At 49.0% G+C, this 21,967-nt stretch overlaps 10 protein-coding genes across 10 annotated transcripts; 5 read left to right on the top strand and 5 right to left on the bottom strand.

Annotated features, from left to right (window-relative positions):
• Positions 1 to 150: 150 nt before the first annotated feature.
• On the top strand, positions 151 to 2,410 carry PGRI_075220 (uncharacterized protein; the record flags this gene model as incomplete). The annotated part of the gene is made up of 6 exons (XM_040795236.1): positions 151 to 277; positions 328 to 462; positions 523 to 777; positions 826 to 952; positions 1,002 to 1,860; positions 1,910 to 2,410. The coding sequence occupies 6 exons, from the start codon at positions 151 to 153 to the stop codon at positions 2,408 to 2,410; spliced, it is 2,004 nt and encodes a 667-aa protein (XP_040652913.1).
• Positions 2,411 to 3,216: 806 nt separating this feature from the next.
• PGRI_075210 (translation initiation complex factor eIF1A) lies at positions 3,217 to 3,842 on the bottom strand (the record flags this gene model as incomplete). The annotated part of the gene is made up of 2 exons (XM_040795235.1): positions 3,217 to 3,645; positions 3,822 to 3,842. 2 exons carry the CDS (start codon positions 3,840 to 3,842, stop codon positions 3,217 to 3,219), a joined length of 450 nt encoding a protein of 149 aa, XP_040652912.1.
• A 1,560-nt stretch (positions 3,843 to 5,402) lies between these two features.
• Positions 5,403 to 6,780, top strand: PGRI_075200 (putative chitin biosynthesis protein (Chs5); the record flags this gene model as incomplete). The annotated part of the gene is made up of 2 exons (XM_040795234.1): positions 5,403 to 5,474; positions 5,590 to 6,780. 2 exons carry the CDS (start codon positions 5,403 to 5,405, stop codon positions 6,778 to 6,780), a joined length of 1,263 nt encoding a protein of 420 aa, XP_040652911.1.
• Positions 6,781 to 7,261: 481 nt separating this feature from the next.
• Positions 7,262 to 8,261, bottom strand: PGRI_075190 (Integrase, catalytic core; the record flags this gene model as incomplete). The annotated part of the gene is made up of 2 exons (XM_040795233.1): positions 7,262 to 8,160; positions 8,231 to 8,261. 2 exons carry the CDS (start codon positions 8,259 to 8,261, stop codon positions 7,262 to 7,264), a joined length of 930 nt encoding a protein of 309 aa, XP_040652910.1.
• Positions 8,262 to 10,983: 2,722 nt separating this feature from the next.
• Positions 10,984 to 12,341, bottom strand: PGRI_075180 (putative aspartate transaminase; the record flags this gene model as incomplete). The annotated part of the gene is made up of 3 exons (XM_040795232.1): positions 10,984 to 11,048; positions 11,102 to 11,207; positions 11,262 to 12,341. 3 exons carry the CDS (start codon positions 12,339 to 12,341, stop codon positions 10,984 to 10,986), a joined length of 1,251 nt encoding a protein of 416 aa, XP_040652909.1.
• Positions 12,342 to 13,421: 1,080 nt separating this feature from the next.
• Positions 13,422 to 14,642, top strand: PGRI_075170 (alpha/beta hydrolase; the record flags this gene model as incomplete). Its single annotated transcript, XM_040795231.1, has 3 exons — positions 13,422 to 13,961; positions 14,020 to 14,337; positions 14,385 to 14,642. 3 exons carry the CDS (start codon positions 13,422 to 13,424, stop codon positions 14,640 to 14,642), a joined length of 1,116 nt encoding a protein of 371 aa, XP_040652908.1.
• Positions 14,643 to 14,927: 285 nt separating this feature from the next.
• Positions 14,928 to 16,813, top strand: PGRI_075160 (class II fumarate hydratase; the record flags this gene model as incomplete). The annotated part of the gene is made up of 6 exons (XM_040795230.1): positions 14,928 to 15,134; positions 15,183 to 15,227; positions 15,284 to 15,321; positions 15,385 to 15,500; positions 15,555 to 16,572; positions 16,627 to 16,813. The coding sequence occupies 6 exons, from the start codon at positions 14,928 to 14,930 to the stop codon at positions 16,811 to 16,813; spliced, it is 1,611 nt and encodes a 536-aa protein (XP_040652907.1).
• Positions 16,814 to 17,538: 725 nt separating this feature from the next.
• gup1 (glucosamine 6-phosphate N-acetyltransferase) lies at positions 17,539 to 18,197 on the top strand (the record flags this gene model as incomplete). Its single annotated transcript, XM_040795229.1, has 2 exons — positions 17,539 to 18,045; positions 18,108 to 18,197. The coding sequence occupies 2 exons, from the start codon at positions 17,539 to 17,541 to the stop codon at positions 18,195 to 18,197; spliced, it is 597 nt and encodes a 198-aa protein (XP_040652906.1).
• A 1,051-nt stretch (positions 18,198 to 19,248) lies between these two features.
• Positions 19,249 to 20,109, bottom strand: PGRI_075140 (60S ribosomal eL24 domain-containing protein; the record flags this gene model as incomplete). The annotated part of the gene is made up of 3 exons (XM_040795228.1): positions 19,249 to 19,530; positions 19,716 to 19,859; positions 19,906 to 20,109. The coding sequence occupies 3 exons, from the start codon at positions 20,107 to 20,109 to the stop codon at positions 19,249 to 19,251; spliced, it is 630 nt and encodes a 209-aa protein (XP_040652905.1).
• A 929-nt stretch (positions 20,110 to 21,038) lies between these two features.
• PGRI_075130 (E2 ubiquitin-conjugating protein UBC13) lies at positions 21,039 to 21,665 on the bottom strand (the record flags this gene model as incomplete). Its single annotated transcript, XM_040795227.1, has 4 exons — positions 21,039 to 21,214; positions 21,272 to 21,403; positions 21,461 to 21,549; positions 21,613 to 21,665. 4 exons carry the CDS (start codon positions 21,663 to 21,665, stop codon positions 21,039 to 21,041), a joined length of 450 nt encoding a protein of 149 aa, XP_040652904.1.
• Between the last annotated feature and the right edge of the window lie 302 nt (positions 21,666 to 21,967).

Below are 21,967 nucleotides of genomic sequence, written 5' to 3'. Positions count from 1 at the left end.
TGCAGATCAGCTACCTAAAAACAGAACAGCCCCAGTCAGTCCCCAGTCAACAGCCGAAGCAAGGGCCCCTGAGAAATAGTGGAGATATTAATGGGTCCCTTTGACGTCGGAAATATTATGACAGTCTCCTGATGTTCTCAACATATCACCATGCATCTCAAGAATGTGTTGACTCCAATCGCTTTGGTGGCTGTTGTTGGTGCTGCCCGAAGTATACGAGATGTTGAGCCATGTGCTCAAATTAGCAAGTTGGTTGATGACGCCAATCAAGACAAAAGTACTTTATGAACTCGAAATAATCAATCGATCAGTAACTAACGGTCGCAGGAAATGCAATCGTACCCCATGATCTGGCACATCGGTGTTTGCTATCTATGCCATTTGAGTCAGACCGCGCCGTTGATTTCCTGATTCAGGTTCGCAAGATCCTCGAGTTCCAGTCAACTATCGATATTTTGAAGAGTAGGTCATATCTATTTGAAGAAGAATGTCCTTACTTGGCTAACTTGCTTGTATTACTAGATCCCCCATCGGGGTATACAATGCCTTCAACGGATATCATGGGTGAAATCGACACAATCATGGCCAAGGCCCGGAGCAACAGCTATACCAGCCAATTTGAGATGGACTTGGAAATTAACCACCTTATCAAAACGGCTCATGATGGTCACTTGGCCTTCCAGCTATGCTCGCAGTCAATCTTCAAGTATCAAATCGATATGCCTTTAGTATCGATCTCAACAGATGGACTCGCACTTCCCCAGGTGTACGCTTTAGGTATGTCCAGTTCAATATCTGTACCGAAAATTCGAACTAACAAGCCAGGTGATGCAAAACTACAAAAGGTCAACCCAGACGCCGTCTCGCCTCTGGTGGCCATCAACGACACTGATGTGGCTACATACCTTGAATCATATGCCAATGACCAGAACCTCCAGGATCGCGACGCACAGTAGGTACTATTCTGCAGCTACGGCTTCGAATAACACTAACTGTTGCAGGTACAATCGAGTATTCCCCGCGCCAGCCCGCAGTGTCACCAATACTCCTATCAGTGTGAATGGAATATGGGCTTCCATTGGAGACTGGACTGACGGCGCTCAGCTATCCCTCAAGTTTGGCAATGGCACTGAAAAGACAATTCAGAAAACAGCCACACCGAACGAAAAGTTCTTTTCTTACGATAACGGCACGCATCTCTACAACATAGCGTGTCTTCCTCGAGACTTATCTACGGCTTCGACCAGCCCATCCGGCGCCGAGGAAGCCTCCTCCGACCTACCAGGATTTCCCACCACTAGCTGGCGCAACTCAGCGAATTCAATTGCTGGATATTACTCCAACTTATCAGGGCTGGAGGACACATCAATCATCTTTCTGCCCACCTTCTCGTCCAGCGCAGCAGAGGTCGCTAAGATCGCGACTGACTTCTTGCAAAATAGCACCGAAGGCGGAAAGAAGAACCTCTTAATTGACCTCTCCTCCAACCCCGGCGGATACATATCTATTGGCATCGACCTATCCCGCATCCTCTTCCCCGAAGTTGCCCCATACACAGCAACTCGGTTTCGAGCCCACGAAGCAGCCAAATTCCTCACAAAGGCATACTCACGCGACAACAACACAGACACAAGCAATGTATTCGCATATCGACAGATGGTGCGACCAGACCAGAAAACCAGCTTCAGCTCGTGGGAAGATCTCTACGGGCCACACAAAGTTCTAGGAAGCTCTGCCTCCAGTCTACTAGCCAACTTCAACTACACCTCCACATCTACAAAGGTGTTCCCAATCAACGGTTACGGGCCCGTTCCATTGAACCCAAGCAAATCACCCTTCTCGGCGGAGGACATCGCCATAGTAAGTCAACCCTTTTCACAGAAAACAACAGACAAACTAACCCTAACAGATCACGGACGGCGACTGTGTCTCGACTTGCGCGTTCTTCGTCAAGCTGATGAAACGCCAGGGCGTCCGGACCATCACATTCGGCGGCCGTCCACGAAAGGCGCCTATGCAGGGTGTTGGCGGTGTCAAGGGCGGCCAGTCGCTCGGGGTCAACTATATCAACGGATATATTGAGCAAGCGAATGGACTGATTAGAGACTCTGTCAACAGTGGATCTCCACTCTTGACCCCTGCCGAGTGGAAGGCATTCAATGAGTCCAGCCCGAGTACGACAGCCTCGCTTCAGTGGAGTGGGAATTTGAATTTGCGGAATGAGTATGACCCGGAGGATAGTGAGACTCCGCTGCAGTTTGTTTATGAAGCTGCTGAATGTCGGCTGTTCTATACGCTGGATAATTATGTGGAACGAGAGACTGTTTGGCAGGCTGCGGCGAAGGCTATGTTTGGGGGTGGGCAATGTGTAGAGGGATCGACCAACGGGAAGGGTAGTTTGGATTCTTGATCTGATTTACATTTCTGCAGAAAGACATACATAGAGTAGTTAATAGAAATTGTACCTAAACACATCGAATATACCTGGCCTACACAAAAGATGGTCTGAGATATGAAGTTTAGTTATGATAATCACTTCTCAGCTTAATTTGTCTAATTACTTCTTCGGATTGGTCTACAAAGAAAGCATGTCTGCTTCTAAAAATGATATTTTCAATTCTCGTGGCCCATTTCATGACTCTATCATAAAAGAACGAAAAGAAAAGCAAGTCGAGGCTGAGCAGAGTGAACACACCGCATGCAATGCAATGCAGGAAGAAAACAAGCACACAGGTTCATAATGTGTGCGTAGCAATCATTTTAGTCTCTGTCATGATCCCAAGATATTTGCAAAAAAGACGAAGATGGAATCGAGGATCAATCCACCATGGAGATCCAAAATCGCCAATGGACAAACACCGAAGGTCCTCTGTTCGATGGCTTCAAGCCCGGGAAAGTTGTCGCAGTAGCGCCAGCACTGAGGGAGAGTGTCCCTATCCTCATGCAAGCCGAGGTGAGAAGCAGCGTCGTAGGCTGTGGTGATTGATGCTCTTAGTCCGTTCGAACGAATGTACAGAGGGAATCGGATATCGAAAATGCCTCGCGTGGCAAGTAGTCAGAGGCAAGTTTTCGGAGCAGATGAGCGACGGCACTGTGCCAACGGCAGCGAGTATGAGGAGAGGGATTTGGCGAACATGGAGAATACTGAGGAAAGATGTATCCGGGGTATTCTTGCAGGGCAGAGCATCGAACTCTAGGGAGTAGCAGGGGATGAGCTTAGAGCTCGTCGACATCGATCTCCTTCTCGTCCTCGCTGTCGCGGTCCTCGTCGAACTCGACGTTGTCGTCCAGGCCTTCACCGCCGTAGGTATCGGTCTCGTTGATCTTGGCGTGCTCGGGAAGCTCGCCGTAGGCCTTCAGAGAACGGGCCTCGTCGGCGGTGTACTTCATGATAACATCACCTTTCTCGTCCTGGTAGTCACGGAGCGAGAGGAGAATGATATCACCCTGGTTGATCCAGACCTTCTTGCGAAGCTTGCCACGAATGTGGGCGAGACGCTTCTCGCCATCGAAGCAAAGTGCCTCCAGACGACCGTTACCCAGCATCTTCACGACTTGAGCGTACTCTTGGCCCTCCTCCTTGAAGACGAGCTCACGCTTCTCATTGTCGTTCTCGTTCTTTCCGCGACGACGGTTCTTACCGCCCTATAGTTGATTGTCAATATGTGTCACATGGAGTAATATTGGTGTTTCCCAAGATCAAAATCCTTCCACGAGTCCAAAAAGTCACCAGCTCGAGGAGCAGGTGGCTACCCTCGAGTGGGAAACGGTGGACGTGGCGAGGAAATTATCACCATGAGGAGGGGTTTTTGCGCGCTTACCTTTCCCTTGTTCTTGGGCATATTGTAATAATGCGACCTTCACCTGGGTCGATTCTCTCTGTGGTAAGTTTTTTTCCTAAGATCAACGAAGATCTGAAGAGTCCTAATCGATGTTGATTAGGGAAGTGAGAGTTGAAGAAAGAAGGAGGTGGGGGTTCTGTGCTCTTGTATTCAAATCTTTTATGTTATGTAATCAGGCACTGGCTGCCCAGTGGCGTCAGCGATTTTGCCCCGGTAAGAAATTTCTGCCTTTCTGCCTGATTTTGGGGGTTTGACCGCCTTATTTGATTGGCAGAAAAAAGATGAGGCGACACAATGTCAGATAGCTTCCCAAGGTTGAGCTTCAAGGAATTCTCCGAGGTCTTGCGATCATAGGTGCCGTTGGATCAGCTAGAGTTTGAATACTCATTTCAATTACAGCTGTTTTGCCCTCCGTACAGCCCTCCTGACAAGCACGAGACAACTTTATTCACGCAATCTCCGAAGATCCAACGCCTCCCAGGTACATTTCACAATACATTTGTGATGCTTTCTGATGACTCGATAATATTTCTCTGAACCGATATCCTGAACCTCCAATTCTCTGAAGTGTCCATAGACCCTCACCGGCTCAGTTTAATAAACCTTGTGGCGTTCAATCCGACATGATATCAATGTGCTACGACTCTCCTTATACTTCACAGTCCAAACCAGCATACCCTTACAACCACCGATAATCCTCTTTCATCATGGCGACAAAGTTTGTCACATCTACAAACAGCATGGTGCTCCGGTATTGGTCCAAATGCAACACTCCTCCAGTTGCTGCACGCTATCTGAATTCCCCTACACATCCGATCCGGCCCAAAATCGTCGATCTCTGCGCACATCGTGAAAGGAAAACATTATGGTGGCGGGTTTCGGTGTCACAGATTCAGCAAAGCAAGCGGGTGGTTCGCTCCTGGTGCGGGCGCCGAGTGCGAATTGCTTTCGAGCAGGCTTTGAAGCAGCAAGGATTGGATAAGCTGGGGAAACCCCTAGTTTCTGAGTCTCCTTCAAGAGGGAAAAAATTGACAGGAACCATTGAGATCTACATCCAGCCACCTTGTGTGACACAAGACTTCGAGGGGATCCAGAAGGATGCACAGCATCTATTATCCTTGCTTCTGAATCATGAGTCAACACGGAAATGATGATTCTCAATGAGCCACACTCGAAAGCTAAAGCCTGGGCAAGTTGGGCACATCATGCGACCCGTGAGATTCAATGTATATTATCACATCTTGTATCATACTAGCAGTCAACTGTTGGACTGTTGCTGTATATTATCTGGGCGACATTGTTATGGCGTTTAGGGGAAATTAATTTGCATTTGAGATTTGAATAATCTCAAGTATCCATTTCATTCATTATACCCTTCAATTTGGAAATAATTGTTCAATGTTCTCCGAGGTATAGAAGTAAATATAGAAAGCCCGAGTATCTTAGCTTCCCGTTACGGGATCTCGCTAAATGCCGATCTGGCGGAATCAACGACCCGGTCTAGGCTAAGAACTCGACAACCACCACCACTTATCCTAAACTCCCCCTTCCATTCTCGATATGTTGGTTTCCCTAACAGTTGGCAAGGTTGACGCCGGTGTCGCGGTGCTCCTTACTCAAGACAATCGACTCGTAAGCTCAACCCCCTGGTCGCCTGCTCCCTACTCCGCAGGCATCGACTTGCAATTCTACGGAATAGCAAACACATCTTACTAGCAATTATGTTACTAACAAATTTTGCGCGCAGATTGAATTCCCCTCAGTTCTTCTTCCAAACAACATTAGCTCAGGCAGCATTGTTGATATCACCGTTTCGCGCAACCATGCGGCTGAAGCAGCGAGCGCATCTGCCTTCCAATCCCTCCAGAAGCGAATCCTAAATACCTACGGTGTCAAGGCCCCGTCGCCACCAGTTCTGCGCCTGCGAAATGCAACCCAAACCTCGCTCGTCCTCGAGTGGGACCCAATCGACCTAGCCACTGCATCCCTGAAATCACTCTCCCTCTACCGCAATGGCTCCAAGGCCGGCTCCATACCCCGCCCGCTCGAGACACGTAGCACAAAAATCAGCGGTCTGGCGATTCACTCCGAGTACTCCTTCCATCTGGTCCTGCGGACCACCGCAGGCACCTACCAGTCGGAGAAGCTGACGTGTCGTACACACAAGATGACCGACCTGTCCGGTATCACTGTCACAACGGGCATCCTCGATCCGCAGCAGAAGGAGGCTCTGGGTGCTGCATTGGACCGTATTGGAGGCAAGATGATTGACACAGTCCGTATCGATACCACTCACTTCGTCTGCACGGAAGGACGGGGCGCGCAGTGGGAGAAGGCTGTGGAGATGAACATTCCTGTCGTGGTGCCGGAGTGGGTGGATGCTTGTGAGACAGAGGGAACCATTGCTGGTGTGCGTGGCTACTATCTCAACGCAGACCCCAAAGCCCGTCAACTCGGCGTGATCCACGGCTCGTCCCATCAGCGTACTACTTCTACTATTTCGTCTGCAACTGCCAACCAGGGAAGACCTAGCACTCAGCCCCAACGGAGCCCTGCACAAGAGCCGGTGCCCGAGGAGCCCCCTCTGACCCCATTCCCTGGAGGTGAGACGAGTAGCCAACCCCAGGCGCAGGCGCAGACACAGGAGGTTGGATCACAAGATGACGAAGACGACCTCCCACCCCCTCCGCCCCCGCCCAAGGATGAAGCTGAAGATGCAAATGAATCTACACGGAATGGCGAGGCAGAAGTGACATCTACTCCAGAAGAGAAGAGCGAGGAGCCTGAAGCTGAAGTCGCAGGGAGCGATAAGGAGACAGACAAAGAGCAAACCCTTCCACAGCACAGGCCCGAGGATGATTCCGAGTCAGCAACCACCGGAGATGTAAAGGGCAAAGGTAAAGAGACTGAAGGTGACTTCAACGAAGTGCCTCTCTGAATAGCCCTCTGATGATCTATTCTGCTCTTATCATTGCTTCGCAATCCCTTGACATCCCTACCCTACCTTTGTCCCCCTTGTCCAGCGTCTACGACTTTCTCCAGTATAGCTTTACCTTGTGGTTGGCGTGTCTCTTCACCTAGGACAAACCATAGGATTCTTACGAACGTGCGACTTTTCCTCATTTTCCTCATGTTTCGTGTTTACTGTTATATGTACAGTACGTTATTTTCCTAATGCAGCCTCATTGACTTGATCTAGTCTATCTGAGTAGACCTTGTATGTAGCAACGAAACTTTACTAGACTTTCTCAAAGTTCCGCTCGCCGTTCAGACCGTTCCTTGGTCTTCAAGGTTGAAATGGGCCAGACTACATAGAGAATATGGATTGATAAAAACTGGCAAATAATTCATCTCCAGCTGTGACTAAGAATAAAGGCTGTCTGAAACATAAGAAGGCGAAATTCATCCTCCAGTTTCACCTAACCAGCCCATCTACTAACCCTTCCAGACTTAAGCGTGTTCCAGTTTTCACGAAGAGCAGCAGCCTGGACCCGCGTGCATAGTCTGAAACGATCCCCGTTTGCAGCGTCGATGAAGAGCTTGATGGATTTCTTCTGCGCTTCATTCTTCTTTGGCGAGCACAATACAGCGAAGATTTCAGTCGAGGCACACCTGGTCGACGACTTAACCGCCAAACTCCTGCTGGGAATGGATGCAATAGGAAATGAGGGCTTCCGAGTCGACATGAAGCAACGCACTGTACGTGATGGGAGGACATAACCAGGTTCTGCTCCTCGGGCAAGGCGTAGGTAGACATAATCTCCCACGTTGAAAAAAATTGGTTTATGTCGGTTATCGTATTGCCGTTTCATCACCATCGCGGCATACTTGGCGCATTCATCCGCGTCCTGACGGTTGGCTTGTGGTGATCCAACAAATGCATCACGCAAGAGATTCCATGGCATACGTAAGGCGATGCCATACATAATTTTGTGTGGAGACTCGCCAGTGGAGACGTTAGTTGACGCGTTAAGAGATGCTTGCATAGGGGCAAGTCCGTCATCCCAGTCTGTGTCTTGGTGAAGATTTTGCCAATGGCGAAGCCAGATTTCCGCGGTCTGATTCGACCGTTCCGATTGTCCGTCCGCTGACGGGTGATATGCCGCGGTATACATCACTTTGGTCCGTAACGCTGTGAACAGTCCCTTCCAGAAACCCTCAACAAATCTCTTGTCCCTGTCGGAAATCCAGACCACTGGCACTCCCCAGTCGCCTTTTTGCAGATCTTGTAGGATCGCGGCTGCCCAGTCGTATCCCTTCCACGTCTTTTTTCCTGGTGTGGAACCAAGACGCTTCGTGGATTTACAGGTGTAAATCGCTACTGCGTCAAAACCTTTCTTCGTTCGGGGCAGTCCTGTGACGAAGTCAATACAGAGGTTATGTCGTACACAGAGGTGCCAAGAAGCTTCGTGCGTACATCGATCAGTGCGACGAATGTAGGAAAAACGCGGTACCCAGACATAAGCCTTATGGCTCACTTCAGCCGATGCTGGCACCACCGATCCCCTTCCATACCCTCTGTATTGACTTCGTCACGCCTGATCTATCCACGCTGGTGGTAACAACTGGCTCCCAATTTTTGAAGCCGAATTTCATCCCGACAGCTCTTGTAACGGAACATTCAGCGGTTGCTTCCTAGGGGGCAGGCTATGACCAGGCTTGGACGTTCGCAGATCATAGGACAACCGACGCTTGCTACCAGTCGGCTGATCCATACTGGGCGGGATGCAGGGCCTGTTCGTGGGTGTTTCGAGGAACAGCCCATCAAGGGCTAGCTCTGGTAAGAATGATGGATCTACTCGATGGAGAATAGATCAAATTGACGAAAATACAATGTGTAAAATTGTATTATGACGAGAGGTGTGTAGAAGAAGAAACTACAAAATACAGGTGGGATCTAATTTACATGCACCTGCCTAATGCGGCAGGGAGGGACCCACATGCCATGTGATACAGGGAGCCCCAAAACAAGCTCTGAATGATGGCAGGGGAAACACGAGACAGTTATCTTGGGTCTGTCAGGTATCGGGTTGATATATCGGTCAGAATGCTGGTTGTATCTTTCAGCCGATCGGGGGGTGGGTAGACCATAAGATGTCTCTATCCTATGATCTCCGGGAGGAGTAGTGGATAGGTCGACCACCAGCACACAGATTGTATACAACAAATTCACGAAGCTCGTGTTTATCTTTGCTTCATGCGCTCACCCCTTGACTTTGGAATCGCCAAATGGTTTCTTTTCTCCAATGGAACTCGGCAGCGCCGTGAAACCTCCAGTATTATGTGTTTCCCTGCTCTCCAGAGCCGGGTTTTGTAATCTCCTTGTGATCTGCTCTGGTCGAGGTTCTTTATAAAGAATAGGATCGGTGTAGTATTAGTATTTCATCAATCAAGGTACATATTTGCACAGAAAGATATCTGAGAAGACGACTGAAAAGACGATTGAAAAGACGACTGAAAAGATATCACAAGGCCGATTATACGGCCGACTATTCTTGTTTCCTTATAAGTAGAGTAAATTCGGCTATGATTAGTGCCAGTTAGAGCCTCTCATATAACGGCATGTAGTTAGTTACTGCCGCATTTGAGCACCTGCCTAATTAGTGATGGGTCTTCCTCACCTTTTGCTTCATTTACCTTCTCCCTCTTCCTTTCTTCTTCCTCCCCCTACACTTCATCACCTTGATTAAGCTCCCAATAACATACTTATCTCATGTTGTGTCGTGTTTCCTCCGACATCCTTCAGAATTAGCCCAGAACAGGCGGTTCATCGAAACACCCACCAGACAGACCTAAGATACCTGTCTCGTGTTTCCCCTGTCATCCTTCAGAACTAGCCCTTGATGGACTGTTCATCGAAGCATTTCGAAATGTACATGGTATGTCGGCAACCCTCCTGTTAGGAGGTTTTTCCGGCGCTGACCAAGTTTCTTCTATCAGTTTCCTTCACTGGAGATAGCTCACTGTGTAGACGCTTTTTGCGCGGAATCAGTAACTCAAATCAACAAAGAGAAAAGAACCCGTTCGATTCCAAAGTCATAGGGCGAACGCATGAAGCAAAGATAAACACGAGCTTCGTGAATTTGCTCTACGCAATCTATCTGTTACTGCCGACCGACTTGAAGTGAGATATTATGCAGTATCATCTAAATCTGCATATCGGTGGGGCTCAATACAAAAAGCAATTGTCGACGGTGGTTTGTTGCATCCTGATGGGGGAATCCATGTATTAGTCGAAGTACAGGCTATGCATCTGTCGGCAAGTTCGGTAAAGGAAGTCCTGATGCAGCAGGGTCTCGAGGTGTTAGCATGGATTACCACAACGCTCGGCATCCAAGGGTCAAAATGGACCAAGAGTTGGAGCGGCCCTAGAGGCCCAGAATATCAACATGCGTTGCTTACGATAAAGTCCCGGACGTCGCCCTCATATCATCAGCCCTATCCGTCTACCCTAAGCTCAAAGCTGTCGGAGAGTTGAAGGTGCCGTGGGTCGAAGCGCTCGACTTTTCGAACTATTAGACAATGATGGTGTCCATGCGGAAACTGCTGGCACAGAGCTGGACGTCAAGTACGGCTGGCTCTCAATCTACAATCAATCAATCTTTCTCCGGCAGACGTATGAGAACAATTCCTGGAGAATAGAGTATTCCCCTATATATCTAAACAGAATGGTATCTGAAAAGATCCAGTATTCTTGTTCTTTCATAATAATTTATTACTGTATTGTAATCTTCTAGTACTAAACAAAAGTTTATTACTTTTAAGCCTCAAATTGCTAGTAAATCTATGACATGTTTGAATTTACATATGTATTGGACTTACTAGTATTACAAATCCCGTAATTGATAAACCATTGTAAGAATGGTAGTAGTATAGGGCAGCAGGCGAGGGCTAGACAAAGTTACAGGTGGAAAGGCAGCCGTTTCTGGCCTCAGAAGCGGTCATTGTCAGCGTCAATTCCACATGTCCTTATATTCTAGTTGTATTTCTATCGTGAGTCGTAAATCAGATGGCACGCCAGATGCAAAGTCAATAATCTGCAAACAAAAAGCCGGCCCGTTTTGAAGACCAAAATGCATATGGAGGCAGCCTACGCAAAATGAAAATTTCAAAACAAATCCAGTTCGGACTCGTTTCGAATTTAGTTCTCGTTGCGAACGACATCGTCAATCGCCTGTGCAACGTAGGCGACGTTCTTTTGGCTCACTGTACACAATGTCAGCTCGTGTTTATGGGTATCTATGTTTGGGGGTCCTTACGGCCGCTGATAGATGCTCGGCCTGACTTAAGAAGGTAAATGTGGTACTTGTCCTTCAAGGCGTAGACTTGCTTGGGTGTAAGACCGGTGTAGGAGAACATGCCGTTCTAAGAAAAGAATTAGCACAACGTTACACATATAGTAAAATCCGAATAGCTTACCTGCTGGATAATGTGCTCCCAAGTGCCGGGGGTCTGCAGACGGACCAGTTCATTGTACAGAGCCTTACGCATGGCCTTGATGCGCGAGCTCATGACCTTCAAGTCCTCGTGCCAGTCGGCAGTAAGCTCCTCACTGTTGAGGACCTTCTTGACGATGGTGCAACCAACACGCGGACCCATGGAGAACTCGCCACGGATCAGGTGGCATAGGTTGTTCACGACGATGTCGCGCAGGGAGACTGAAGCGCGGTTGGTACAGTAGTGGAAAGCACCAACGCGCTGGCCGTACAGGCCGAAGTTCTTGGAGAAGCTCTGTGCCACACACATCTCCATGTCCGGCTTGTTATTGAAGAAGTAGCGGACGGCCCAGGCGTCCTCCTCGACGGAACCCGAGGCGAAGCCCTGGTAGGCTGAATCAAAGAAGGGGAAGAGCTTCTTGCGCTCGCAAAGGTCAGCGAGGGCAACCCACTGCTCCTTGTTGGGATCCAGGCCGGTGGGGTTGTGCGCGCAAGCGTGCAGCAGCACAACATCGCCCTCCTGTGCCTCGGACTCGAGGGTGGACATCATGCCCTCGAAGTCGAAGGACCGGGTCGCGGCATGGTAGTACGGGTATGTCTTGCGGGGCACGCCGGCCAGCTCCCAAATGGTCTGGTGGTTGGCCCAGGACGGGTTGGACAGCCACACGTTGCCGGGTTTCATGTGGTGGGCAAGGAAGAGAGCGCCAAGGTGGTTGGCGCCGGTACCGGCGACGGTCTGCACGGAACCAATGCGTGCCTTGGCATCTTCTTCGCTTTGTTTGCCCTCGAATCCAAACATCAGATCCCGTGCGATTCCAAGGAAAGGCACATCACCCTCGATCGCAGTGTATTCGTGGCGGAAAGCGTCGTCTTCTACCACCAGCGCCTTCTCGGCCTTTTGCACGACGGGAAGGGGCCATGGCTTTCCATCGTCTGTTCGGTAGACACCCACGCCCAAGCTAACTTTCTGCGGGTGGGGATCAACGGCGTAGGCGCCGTTCAGGGCGAAGATCTCGTCCGGGGGCACTGGGGAAACATTAAGACGGGTATCGACTTTGCTCATTTTGGTGTAGAGAAATTGCAATTGGGATTGCTGGTATCACTTTTAGGCAATTTGTGGCGAGACCGCGGCGAGTATAAGTAACCTTGGAAGCAAAGATTAAAATTGGCCGCTGAGTCAACCGATATCGCCGTCTTTTTGCCCCGCGGGAAGTCCCGCTTAGTTGCGGATTCCGGGGTGCAAGAAACGTAAAAATGGAATGCCTTCATCTTTTTTGGATTCAAAGGAAGAGATAGCCGTCAATAGCCTTCTGGTTCTAGCCATGTGCTGGTTGTTGAGCAACGTTGAGAGACGTTATTGATCTCCCTGAAGTCTAAAGATCAGCATGAAACGTCATCAGAGGTCTGCTGACACACATTATGCACTTTATTTCCAATAGGATAAATATGAGTTTTTTGGCGTGTAACACTTCATTAGAAGAAAGTTGATGATGGCTCGTCGTGGTGTTGGGAATGCTTGGGAGAGGGGGGGCTACATAGCGATATATAAAGGGCTGAGAGATATATATCAAGGTAAAATGACATCTCTTCTACAACATTTACCTATGACTCGTATTGTTTCCTATTATTCTTTTTGGCTTTCTAGATGCATATTTTTAATGTCTTTGTTAATATTCCAACGTGGAAAAGTCTAGTTACAGTTCTTTATTGTATGTATGATGTACTTCATCTGTCTCCAATTATACGTACACAGCAAATGTACTCAAACAGGACAAAAGCATCGAAGGATACCATGGGAATCTGTTGAACTAGTCATAAATTGTCAAATTTTGTTCAAGCTCCTCCCTTACTCCATCCTTTGAGGTTGATTTGCAGTTGAGGATAAAAGATGCTTAGACTCGATATTATGCTACACAACCACTCAGCTTATCTCCTACCGAGATATAGGAATACCCCGACACTGACCTTATGTGCCTACTCACCCGAAGAATATACACCGAAGTTGGTGCATATGTATCCAGATGATACCCCCCAGAGATTTGTACTACATGAACTTCGATAGTTCCAGACCACCAAATTAACCTACTTTTTTTTAAACCTATCCATCACATAGGGCAGACAGTGTCCATTTTTCGTCACGAACATGGCCACTCAAACTATAGCAGCCGGTGACTCTGCTTTGCACAAGTTTCAGCACCCGATCATCGCCCAGCCACTTCACAACAGCATCCCCCCGGAGCTGCTCCCTCGGTATGACCCAATCTACGTCGCATACTATAATGCATTCAATGCTGGGCGACTGCATACACACGAGGTCCCGATCGAAGAGTTTCGCAAGCACCCTGCCCGTTATACTATTTCCTATGGCCGAGCTCCTGGCCCTGATATTTTCCGCATCACGGAACAGAAATGCCCTGTCGATGGTGGTGAAATCACCATACGTATATTTGAACCAGCGCCACAGCTTGACACCCAGGGTCAGCCAAAGAGGAGAGCGGCCTATGTTAATTTCCATGGTGGTGGGTGGGTGTTTGGTGGACTAGCCCAAGACCACGATTTCTGTAAGCGAGTTGTCCATGGTCTTGACGGGTACTTGGTCGCATTTGACGTGGACTACCGCTTGGCCCCGGAGTATAAGTATCCTATTCCTGTGAATGATTGTTGGACTGCTTTCAATTGGGTAGTAATCCCCTTGACTAAGACCTTAGATGAGAACTAATAGCTGATGAGGCAACGGCTAGATTCGCTCCCACAAAGCGACTGAGTTCAATCTAGACCTAGATAGGTTTGCAGTGGGCGGCGCATCAGCGGGAGGCCAGATTTCGGCCGTCATCGGCCATCTGTGTCGTGATGCAAGCATTCCTCTGTGCTTGCAAATCCTAACCGTGCCAGTGACGGACTTACACCGTGTCTTCACTCCCGAGGGCGAGTTTGACCGCGAAGGTTGTCCCTATGAATCATATCGGGAGATGGAATTTGCGCCAGCGCTACCAGCAGCGCGCATGGCATATTTCCACCGACAATTTCTAGGAGTTCCTCGACCGGCGGAGTCTAACGAGGTAAGTTTAGATATGAGATAATTCAACTGTGATGCTCATTTTGTTAGGATTGGAAGATATCGCCCATCCTCGCACCCAACTTCCAGAACTTGGCCCCTGCGTTGGTGACTACGGCGGAATTGGATCCGCTGCGCGACGAAGGAGAAGCATATGCAGCCAAGCTTCAAGCTGCTGGAGTGCCTGTAGAGGTAGATCGAATTTCAGGTGCTCCACATTTGGTCGCTGTACTGGATGGAATTCTGGAGGGAGGTCGGCGATATAACGAGAAGGTGATTGCGATAATGAAGCGGCACCTCAAGGGATGAGGGTTCAACCTGTAAATAAATAAATACCATAACGGAGTATACAAAACCAAATATTACCAAATATTACTAAATATTACAGGTCTCACTACTGAAAAATTGTCTCCCTTTTGTCCTACCGATACCGGGAAATTTCGGCTGGGGACTCGGAGAGTCGAGCTGACCTCAAATTTGCGACTTTTACTTTTAAGGAGACTAATCCTCAATTTCACTTCCCATAGAAGCTCCAGAAGCTTGGTGTGAGCCTTTGTATACCCTCTTTGGTACAGCAAGCCCAATTGTCATATAATGAATCCCACTTCCTCCCGAGCCGCGGTGCGCTCTATGGCCACCCTGACACATGCGGCCAGAGCCACCCCCGCAGCTCGCAGCCTTTTGTCGCCCTTTGCTACCCGGTCTCTGAGCTCTAATACCCGTCAATCCGCTCAGTTCCCCCGCCTTCAATCCTTGAACACTTTCTCCAACAAGCGAGCATTTGGAACTACCGTCAGAATGGTATGCTGTTTCGAGACAGTGGATGAATACAGAACTGATGTGATCTAGTCTGTTGACGCTCGTACTGAGAGCGATGCCTTTGGTGAAATCCAGGTGAGTGAATATCTTGATGCAATGGTGCCACACATGGCTAATTGTTTTCTCAATAGGTCCCTGGAGACAAGTACTGGGGTGCGCAGACCCAGCGGTAAGATCTCCCCTCAAATCGATACGTTACAATGGAAAAGAGAATAAGGGCTGATGGATTCAGCTCCCTGGGCAACTTCGACATCAATCAGCCCCAGGACCGCATGCCTGCCCCCGTGGTCAAGGCTTTCGGTATCCTGAAGGGTGCTGCTGCTGAAGTGAACATGAAGTACGGCCTTGGTATGTGCAGCTCTTGCGAAAACTAGATACCGTCAGGTTATTGACTTCCAAAAGACCCCAAGATTGGTGAGGCTATCAAGCAGGCCGCCGCTGAGGTTGCTGATGGCAAGCTTCTGGACCACTTCCCTTTGGTCGTCTGGCAGACTGGTTCCGGCACCCAGTCCAACATGAACTCTAACGAGGTCATCTCCAACCGTGCCATTGAGATCCTGGGTGGCACCATGGGCTCCAAGAAGCCCGTCCACCCCAACGACCACGTTAACATGTCCGCCTCCTCCAACGACTCCTTCCCCACCGTTATGCACATCGCTGCCGTTGTCGAGCTCGAGCAGTCCCTTCTGCCTTCCCTCAAGGCCCTCCGTGACGCCCTCCAGGTGAAGGTCGACAAGTTCGAGCACATTATCAAGATTGGCCGTACCCACTTGCAGGACGCCACTCCCCTTACTCTTGGCCAGGAGTTCTCTGGCTACGTTGCCCAGCTCGACCGTAACATCGAGCGTGTGGAGGCCACTCTCCCCCACCTGCGCTTCTTGGCTCAGGGTGGTACCGCTGTCGGTACTGGTCTCAACACCTTCAAGGGTTTCGATGAGGCCGTCGCTGCCGAGATCAGCAAGCTGACCGGCACCGAGTTCAAGACTGCCCCCAACAAGTTCGAGGTTCTGGCTGCCCACGATTCCATCATCGAGGCCTCCGGCTCCCTGAACACCCTGGCCGCTTCCCTGTTCAAGATCGCCCAGGATGTGCGCTACCTTGGATCCGGCCCCCGCTGCGGTCTGGGCGAGCTGAGCCTGCCCGAGAACGAGCCCGGTTCTTCTATCATGCCCGGAAAGGTCAACCCCACCCAATGCGAGTCGCTCACCATGGTTTGTGCTCAGGTTATGGGTAACCACGTCGCTGCTACCATTGGTGGCATGAACGGCCAGTTCGAGCTCAACGTCTTCAAGCCCGTGATGATCTCCAACCTTCTCCACAGCGTGCGCATCCTCTCCGATGGCATGAACAGCTTCCGTACCCACCTGGTTGAGGGTCTGGAGGCTAACGAGGGACGTATCAACTCCCTTCTCAACGAGAGGTATGTGCTTAAATTCCCCCTTACTTTTGATGGCAAATTCTAACTGTATGATAGTCTGATGCTCGTGACTTGCCTGAACCCCATCATTGGTTACGATATGGCCTCCAAGGTGGCTAAGAACGCTCACAAGAAGAACCTTACTCTGAAGGAGAGCGCTATGGAGCTCAAGGCTCTCAGCTCAGAGGAGTTCGACCAATACGTCCGCCCCGAGCTGATGCTGGCTCCCAAGGAGTTGAAGTAAATGAACAGCAATGCTGTCCTGTGACATTATAGACCACTCCGATAGGATATGTACAATGAAAAGAATCTTTATGTTTAATCACCTGTGTTAGGATATTCAGGTTTTCTTATGTAGATCCTACCTTTTTTTTTGATCTTTTCAAAGGTTATACATAGAAAAGTCATTTGCACAAAAACTTTTCGTGCCCTTTTTTTTTGCCGTCGATCTATAAGAAAGAATGGTATCAGAAAAGACCGCTAAAAAGACTACTAAAAAGACATCGCAAGCTTATGTGGCCGACTATTCTTTTGGAGATATAAATAGCATCTTCGATCGCAAACCCTTATCAAGAACGCTAGTGAATCGGAATCTCCGTGTTATTTTAATATGTACATTTCAATAATCTTGGGAATTTTCCAATATAAAAATAAGCAGATCATAGTAAAAATAACAAGAAACAAAAGAATCCACTCGTCCCTTGGTATGGGGGAAGTATTAATAGAAAAAAGCCCCCCCTTAGTGGCGGTGTCTCAGCTGTACCTGAACCCTTCAAAAGTCAAGTACTTCTCTTGGAAAAACTTCTTATTTTTCATCACAACACTTATATCTCTCCTCAATTAGATATCAAAGTTTCAAACAAATTAACTTACTCAAATCCAAGACCGCCGATCTTCTTTGCGACCCCCGGCCCCTGATAAGCCGTCCTCAACCCTCAATCTCTTCAACACTCCCCAACTCCCATAAAAATGACCGCACCCGCCCTTTCAAGCACTACAATGCCAGAGGCTACAAAGCCAATCATGAGCTCGACAGTCACCCCAGTGGATGCCGAAACCGATACCCTCACCGACGGCCCCCTCTTCCCCTCCAACCTCATCTCCCCCGAAGTGATCTCCCTCCTACCAACAGACTACACAATCCGGCCCATGCGCCGCTCAGACTACCACCGCGGCTACCTGGATGTTTTGCGCGTGTTGACAACTGTTGGCGATATCACCGAGGAGGCATGGAACCAGCGGTACGATTGGATCACCTCGCGCAATGATGAGTACTACATGCTCGTCGTCTGTGATGGAGCGGACCAAGTCGTCGGAACGGGTAGCTTGATCGTTGAGCGGAAGTTCATTCACTCGCTCGGTATGGTTGGACACATTGAGGACATTGCCGTTGAGAAGAACCAGCAAGGCAAGAAGCTCGGCTTGAGAATTATCCAGGCTTTGGATTACGTTGCTGCCAAGGTTGGCTGCTATAAGGTATGTGTTTTTATCTTGGCTATGGCTCTAGTTACTGTTCATTACTAACTTGACGTTTACAGAGCATTCTTGATTGCTCTGAAGTCAATGAGGGGTTCTATGTCAAGTGTGGTTTCAAGCGCGCTGGTCTCGAGATGGCCCATTATTACTGAGCGTTATTGATCCATGTGTTTTTTTCCCTCCTGGTTCACACCGGTTTGGTATGGCGTTTAGGTCATTTGGTTCGTTAGTCCCGCAAGGCTTCGGTGAGGCGTCAATGTCCACAGAAACTTGCGCAAAGCATGGGATTGTTGCATTTGAGTGAGCGGAGCTGCATCTGGCCCTAATCTATTGTGATTAGCATGGCTTCTCGATATATGGCGAGGGGCAGCTGGAGCATTTGTAGGATTTTGCATCCACCCTCTCTTTCGGCAACTCAATTGCACACTGTGTGAGTCCTAGGGGAGGTGCTTGATCTACCAATCGTGATCATGATGGTGCTTCTGCTATTGCGGCGATCCCCATCTTAGCTTGTAACACCACTGATGTTGTTTGTATTGTCTCTGCTTTGGGAGTTGAAATCAATGCATTGCGGGGATGGGGACCTAGATGGTCTTAAGTATAGATGTGCAGGAAACATGACAATTATATATCTTTATTATTCAACTTGGTAGATTATCCTCTGGTCTTAAAATAAAACCTCCGGTTTAAAGGTCAGGCCATTTTGACTTTTGTCTCTAGCCAGCATGAAAATGCGCTTGTTGAAAATGCTCGAAGCAGGATGTACAAAGTGAGTGGCTGTTTCGCCTTGTATATTTAACGTCAAAAGGTTATAACAAATCGAAACATGAAATTCATTTCTAGATCAGAGGCTGAATCTGGACTACTTCATTGGCAAGATCCGCCAGAGACACATATCCAACCACTCATAAGAGACCTGGTGAACATGAATCCCAAGGGGAAAAAGCAAGAGACGTTCCATTGCTGGAGGTTGGAGGACATAGTGTTTAATACTCGCATGGGGATTCATTTTTTGATTCCTTTGTTCCCATTTTTCTGCATGAAATTGTATTGCATAAAGTATTTCCAGAAACAAGGTCAAGGCCCAAGGCCAGTCCTCAGACAGTACTCCAGCTCCAGTGCCCGTAAGTTCCATCATATCGCAACCATCACAGCGCTGCTCCTTTCCGAACACCTCCATTCCCAACTATTTCATAAAGAAATTTAGCGGGACTTGGCGGCGACCTTGGGGGCAGAACCCTTAGCACCCTGCTTGCTCTGGATGCGCTGGGCACCGCCCTTGGAGGCGGCGATCTTGGCCTTCTCGGCCTTCTTGGCGCTGGCGGAAGCAGCCTTCTTCTCCTTGGCGTCCTTGATGGCCTGCTTGCGAGCAGCCTCACGGGCCTCGGGGCGCTGGGAGCGGCGCTCCTTGATCACATCGAGGGAAGCACCAACGATAGCACGCTGGGCCTTGACAACACGGCGGGTGCGCTTCTTGGCGACCTCCTATATATCCAAAAGATAACCCGGTCAGTAATCTGCAGTCGCATTTTTCCATCATTTCATCTGAATCATAGTGGTGACGTGATAATTCCTCCTCTTGCTCCGTCTCATGGTTGGCGTGACCAATCAATTCGGCCTTTTGTCCCTCCACACGATCTAACAATAATCCAAGGGGAGGGGCGACCGACCTCAGAGATACCCTTGCGGTGCTGGCGACGGAAGAGAACAGTCCATGCGATGCGGCGGGGGTTCTTGCGCTGGAGGAAAAGGGACTCGGACTTTCCACGCTGGAAGCGGAAGATCTTGCTGTCGCCACGGACGAACAGCTTGCCCTAAAACATTCAACATCAAAGATTAGCTTCGAGTAGCAATAAAAACACGGCGGAATTTATGTGCGGCGGTTCGGCTAAGACGGAGAGCGACAATTGTGACGGTATTGAGATATCGAAGTGTGAATGTCGAATCCGCGATGCCGTTGTTCCCTCGCACACAAATTCCTCCCAAAGGCGACGACTGGAATTGCAAACGCACCTTGCCAGGGTAGATCTTCTGGCCGCTGAAGGAGTCGTCGTAAGTACGCATCTTGACGGATGGAGATGCGCTGACGGGGGTCGGTTGGCGTTGAGTGGTTGTCGTAAATCGTGGATCGCGGTGATGCTACTGACCCAATTGTGGTGCGGGCGCTCGCTAAAGTGCGACACGTGACCGCCTCTGCCCTTTCCGGGTTGACTTATCGATAAGGTCACATGATCTCTCTCTTCTTTTCAATACTTAATTGTTCCTGATTTTGATCACAGTTGTACCATAGCTTGGATTTTACCACTTAATATCTGGTTCCGGCTATACATCACTATGAGTGACAATGATAAAATACATGGAATTACACGAAATTATATTCTTTACTGACAAGTCTTCGGCAATGCGCAAGGAACATGGCATTTTTGCTGACCAACAATTCCTGGCTCTCAATCAAGTCGAATTTCCTTTGAATCTGGACCACAGATGCGGGTAGAAACTGATCGTGCAGAGTGGCCTGTGATCCTTATGGACAAGTATTTACTTAGTATACATACATCGCTTCTCCGATGACCTTTTCTATAAGAGTTGGGAATGAGGAATAGCTAGAGTTGACATGTATACAATTCTCGAGGTGAGGCTTACAACCGTGCAATAAGCGATACAATGATAAGTACACTGTACTGTAAGTGGCTGGACTACATTGGATGTCTGATGGCGGATGGCGGATGCGTTCGGGCAGTTGAGAATGGCTGACCAAAGTTCAACACACCCCGGCCCCAGGGCGTGAAGCCGGCGACTTCGGGAGGCTGCTTCTCCGTAACGACTTCTAGAGAAAGCCAGAATAATTTGAGACATGGGTAATGGGAGGAGCAGATAATAAAATCCTACTCAAGCAACCATGTTGTCCAATAACAAACGCTTGGAATTCAATGCCTGCTATCGCAAATAGAAAGGGTTGTCCTGCACTTCATGGTCACATAACACCAACGGATTTAGGTCATAGCATGTGTCCGAGTCCACTCCTTTGCTGTTTGGATCGCAGCAGGCTCATCATCCTTCCATCTCTGGGCAACGTCATTTGCGAGCGGGTCATCGGGATTTGGGGCTCCAAGTAGTGCCTGGATCGAGAGTAGGATCGTACGGATCTGGAGAGCTGGAGACCAATTATCTGAAAAAAACAAGGTTAGACATCCGTAGCTTGAGAAGAAATCATATTTCGTCTTACTCTTCAAGACATCCAAACAGATACGGCCCAGACGATCAATGTTGGGGTGGTAGATCTTGGTCAGGAATCGGATTTTGGGTGGGGTCATAGGATAGTCATCTGGCAGGAAGAGCTCAAGTCGGAAAATACCACCTGTATAAAGTACGTTAGTACTTCAATTGATATGAGAATCTTGTTACGCGAGCTTACCCTCGTATGGAGATTGCGCAGGTCCGTGGATTGAGACGTCGAAGTAGCGGAGGTTATCGTCATGGGGCACAGCATTAATGCCTGGAACACTGTGACCCAAGCACAACATATTAGCTATCCACATGGACTTTCGAGATAGATGAGTTGCTTACGGCTCTGCCATCAGACGTTCCGTCTCCTTAATGATTCTCTTGGGTAAAGCCATGGCGGACCGGCTTATCGACTCGCGTGTAGACCTGGTTTAGTGATTTCAGACGAGCAGACTGTTCTCAAAGTAGACCAGAAAATTGCACCCTCAACTTTGACTGCGACCAATATAATTAGCCCGAAAAGTCAATAGAGAGAAGTAAAGCGCAAGTCAACAGAAAAAAAACACAGATCCAGGTCTCGACGTAACCGGCCGAGGGGCTCCTGCATGGCGGGGTTATTTCGCGTCCCGTATACGAGATCATGTGATGTCATAGTCCCACAGCCACAGCCCCAGCACACCAGCCACGTCCCTGTCCT

This window comes from Penicillium griseofulvum (assembly GCF_001561935.1).
Source record: "Penicillium griseofulvum strain PG3 chromosome Unknown contig_6, whole genome shotgun sequence".
In the NCBI taxonomy this organism is placed as follows: Eukaryota; Fungi; Ascomycota; class Eurotiomycetes; order Eurotiales; family Aspergillaceae; genus Penicillium; species Penicillium griseofulvum.
The sequence above is the reverse complement of the archived record's forward strand: the minus strand, read 5'-3'. Positions and strand labels throughout refer to the sequence as shown.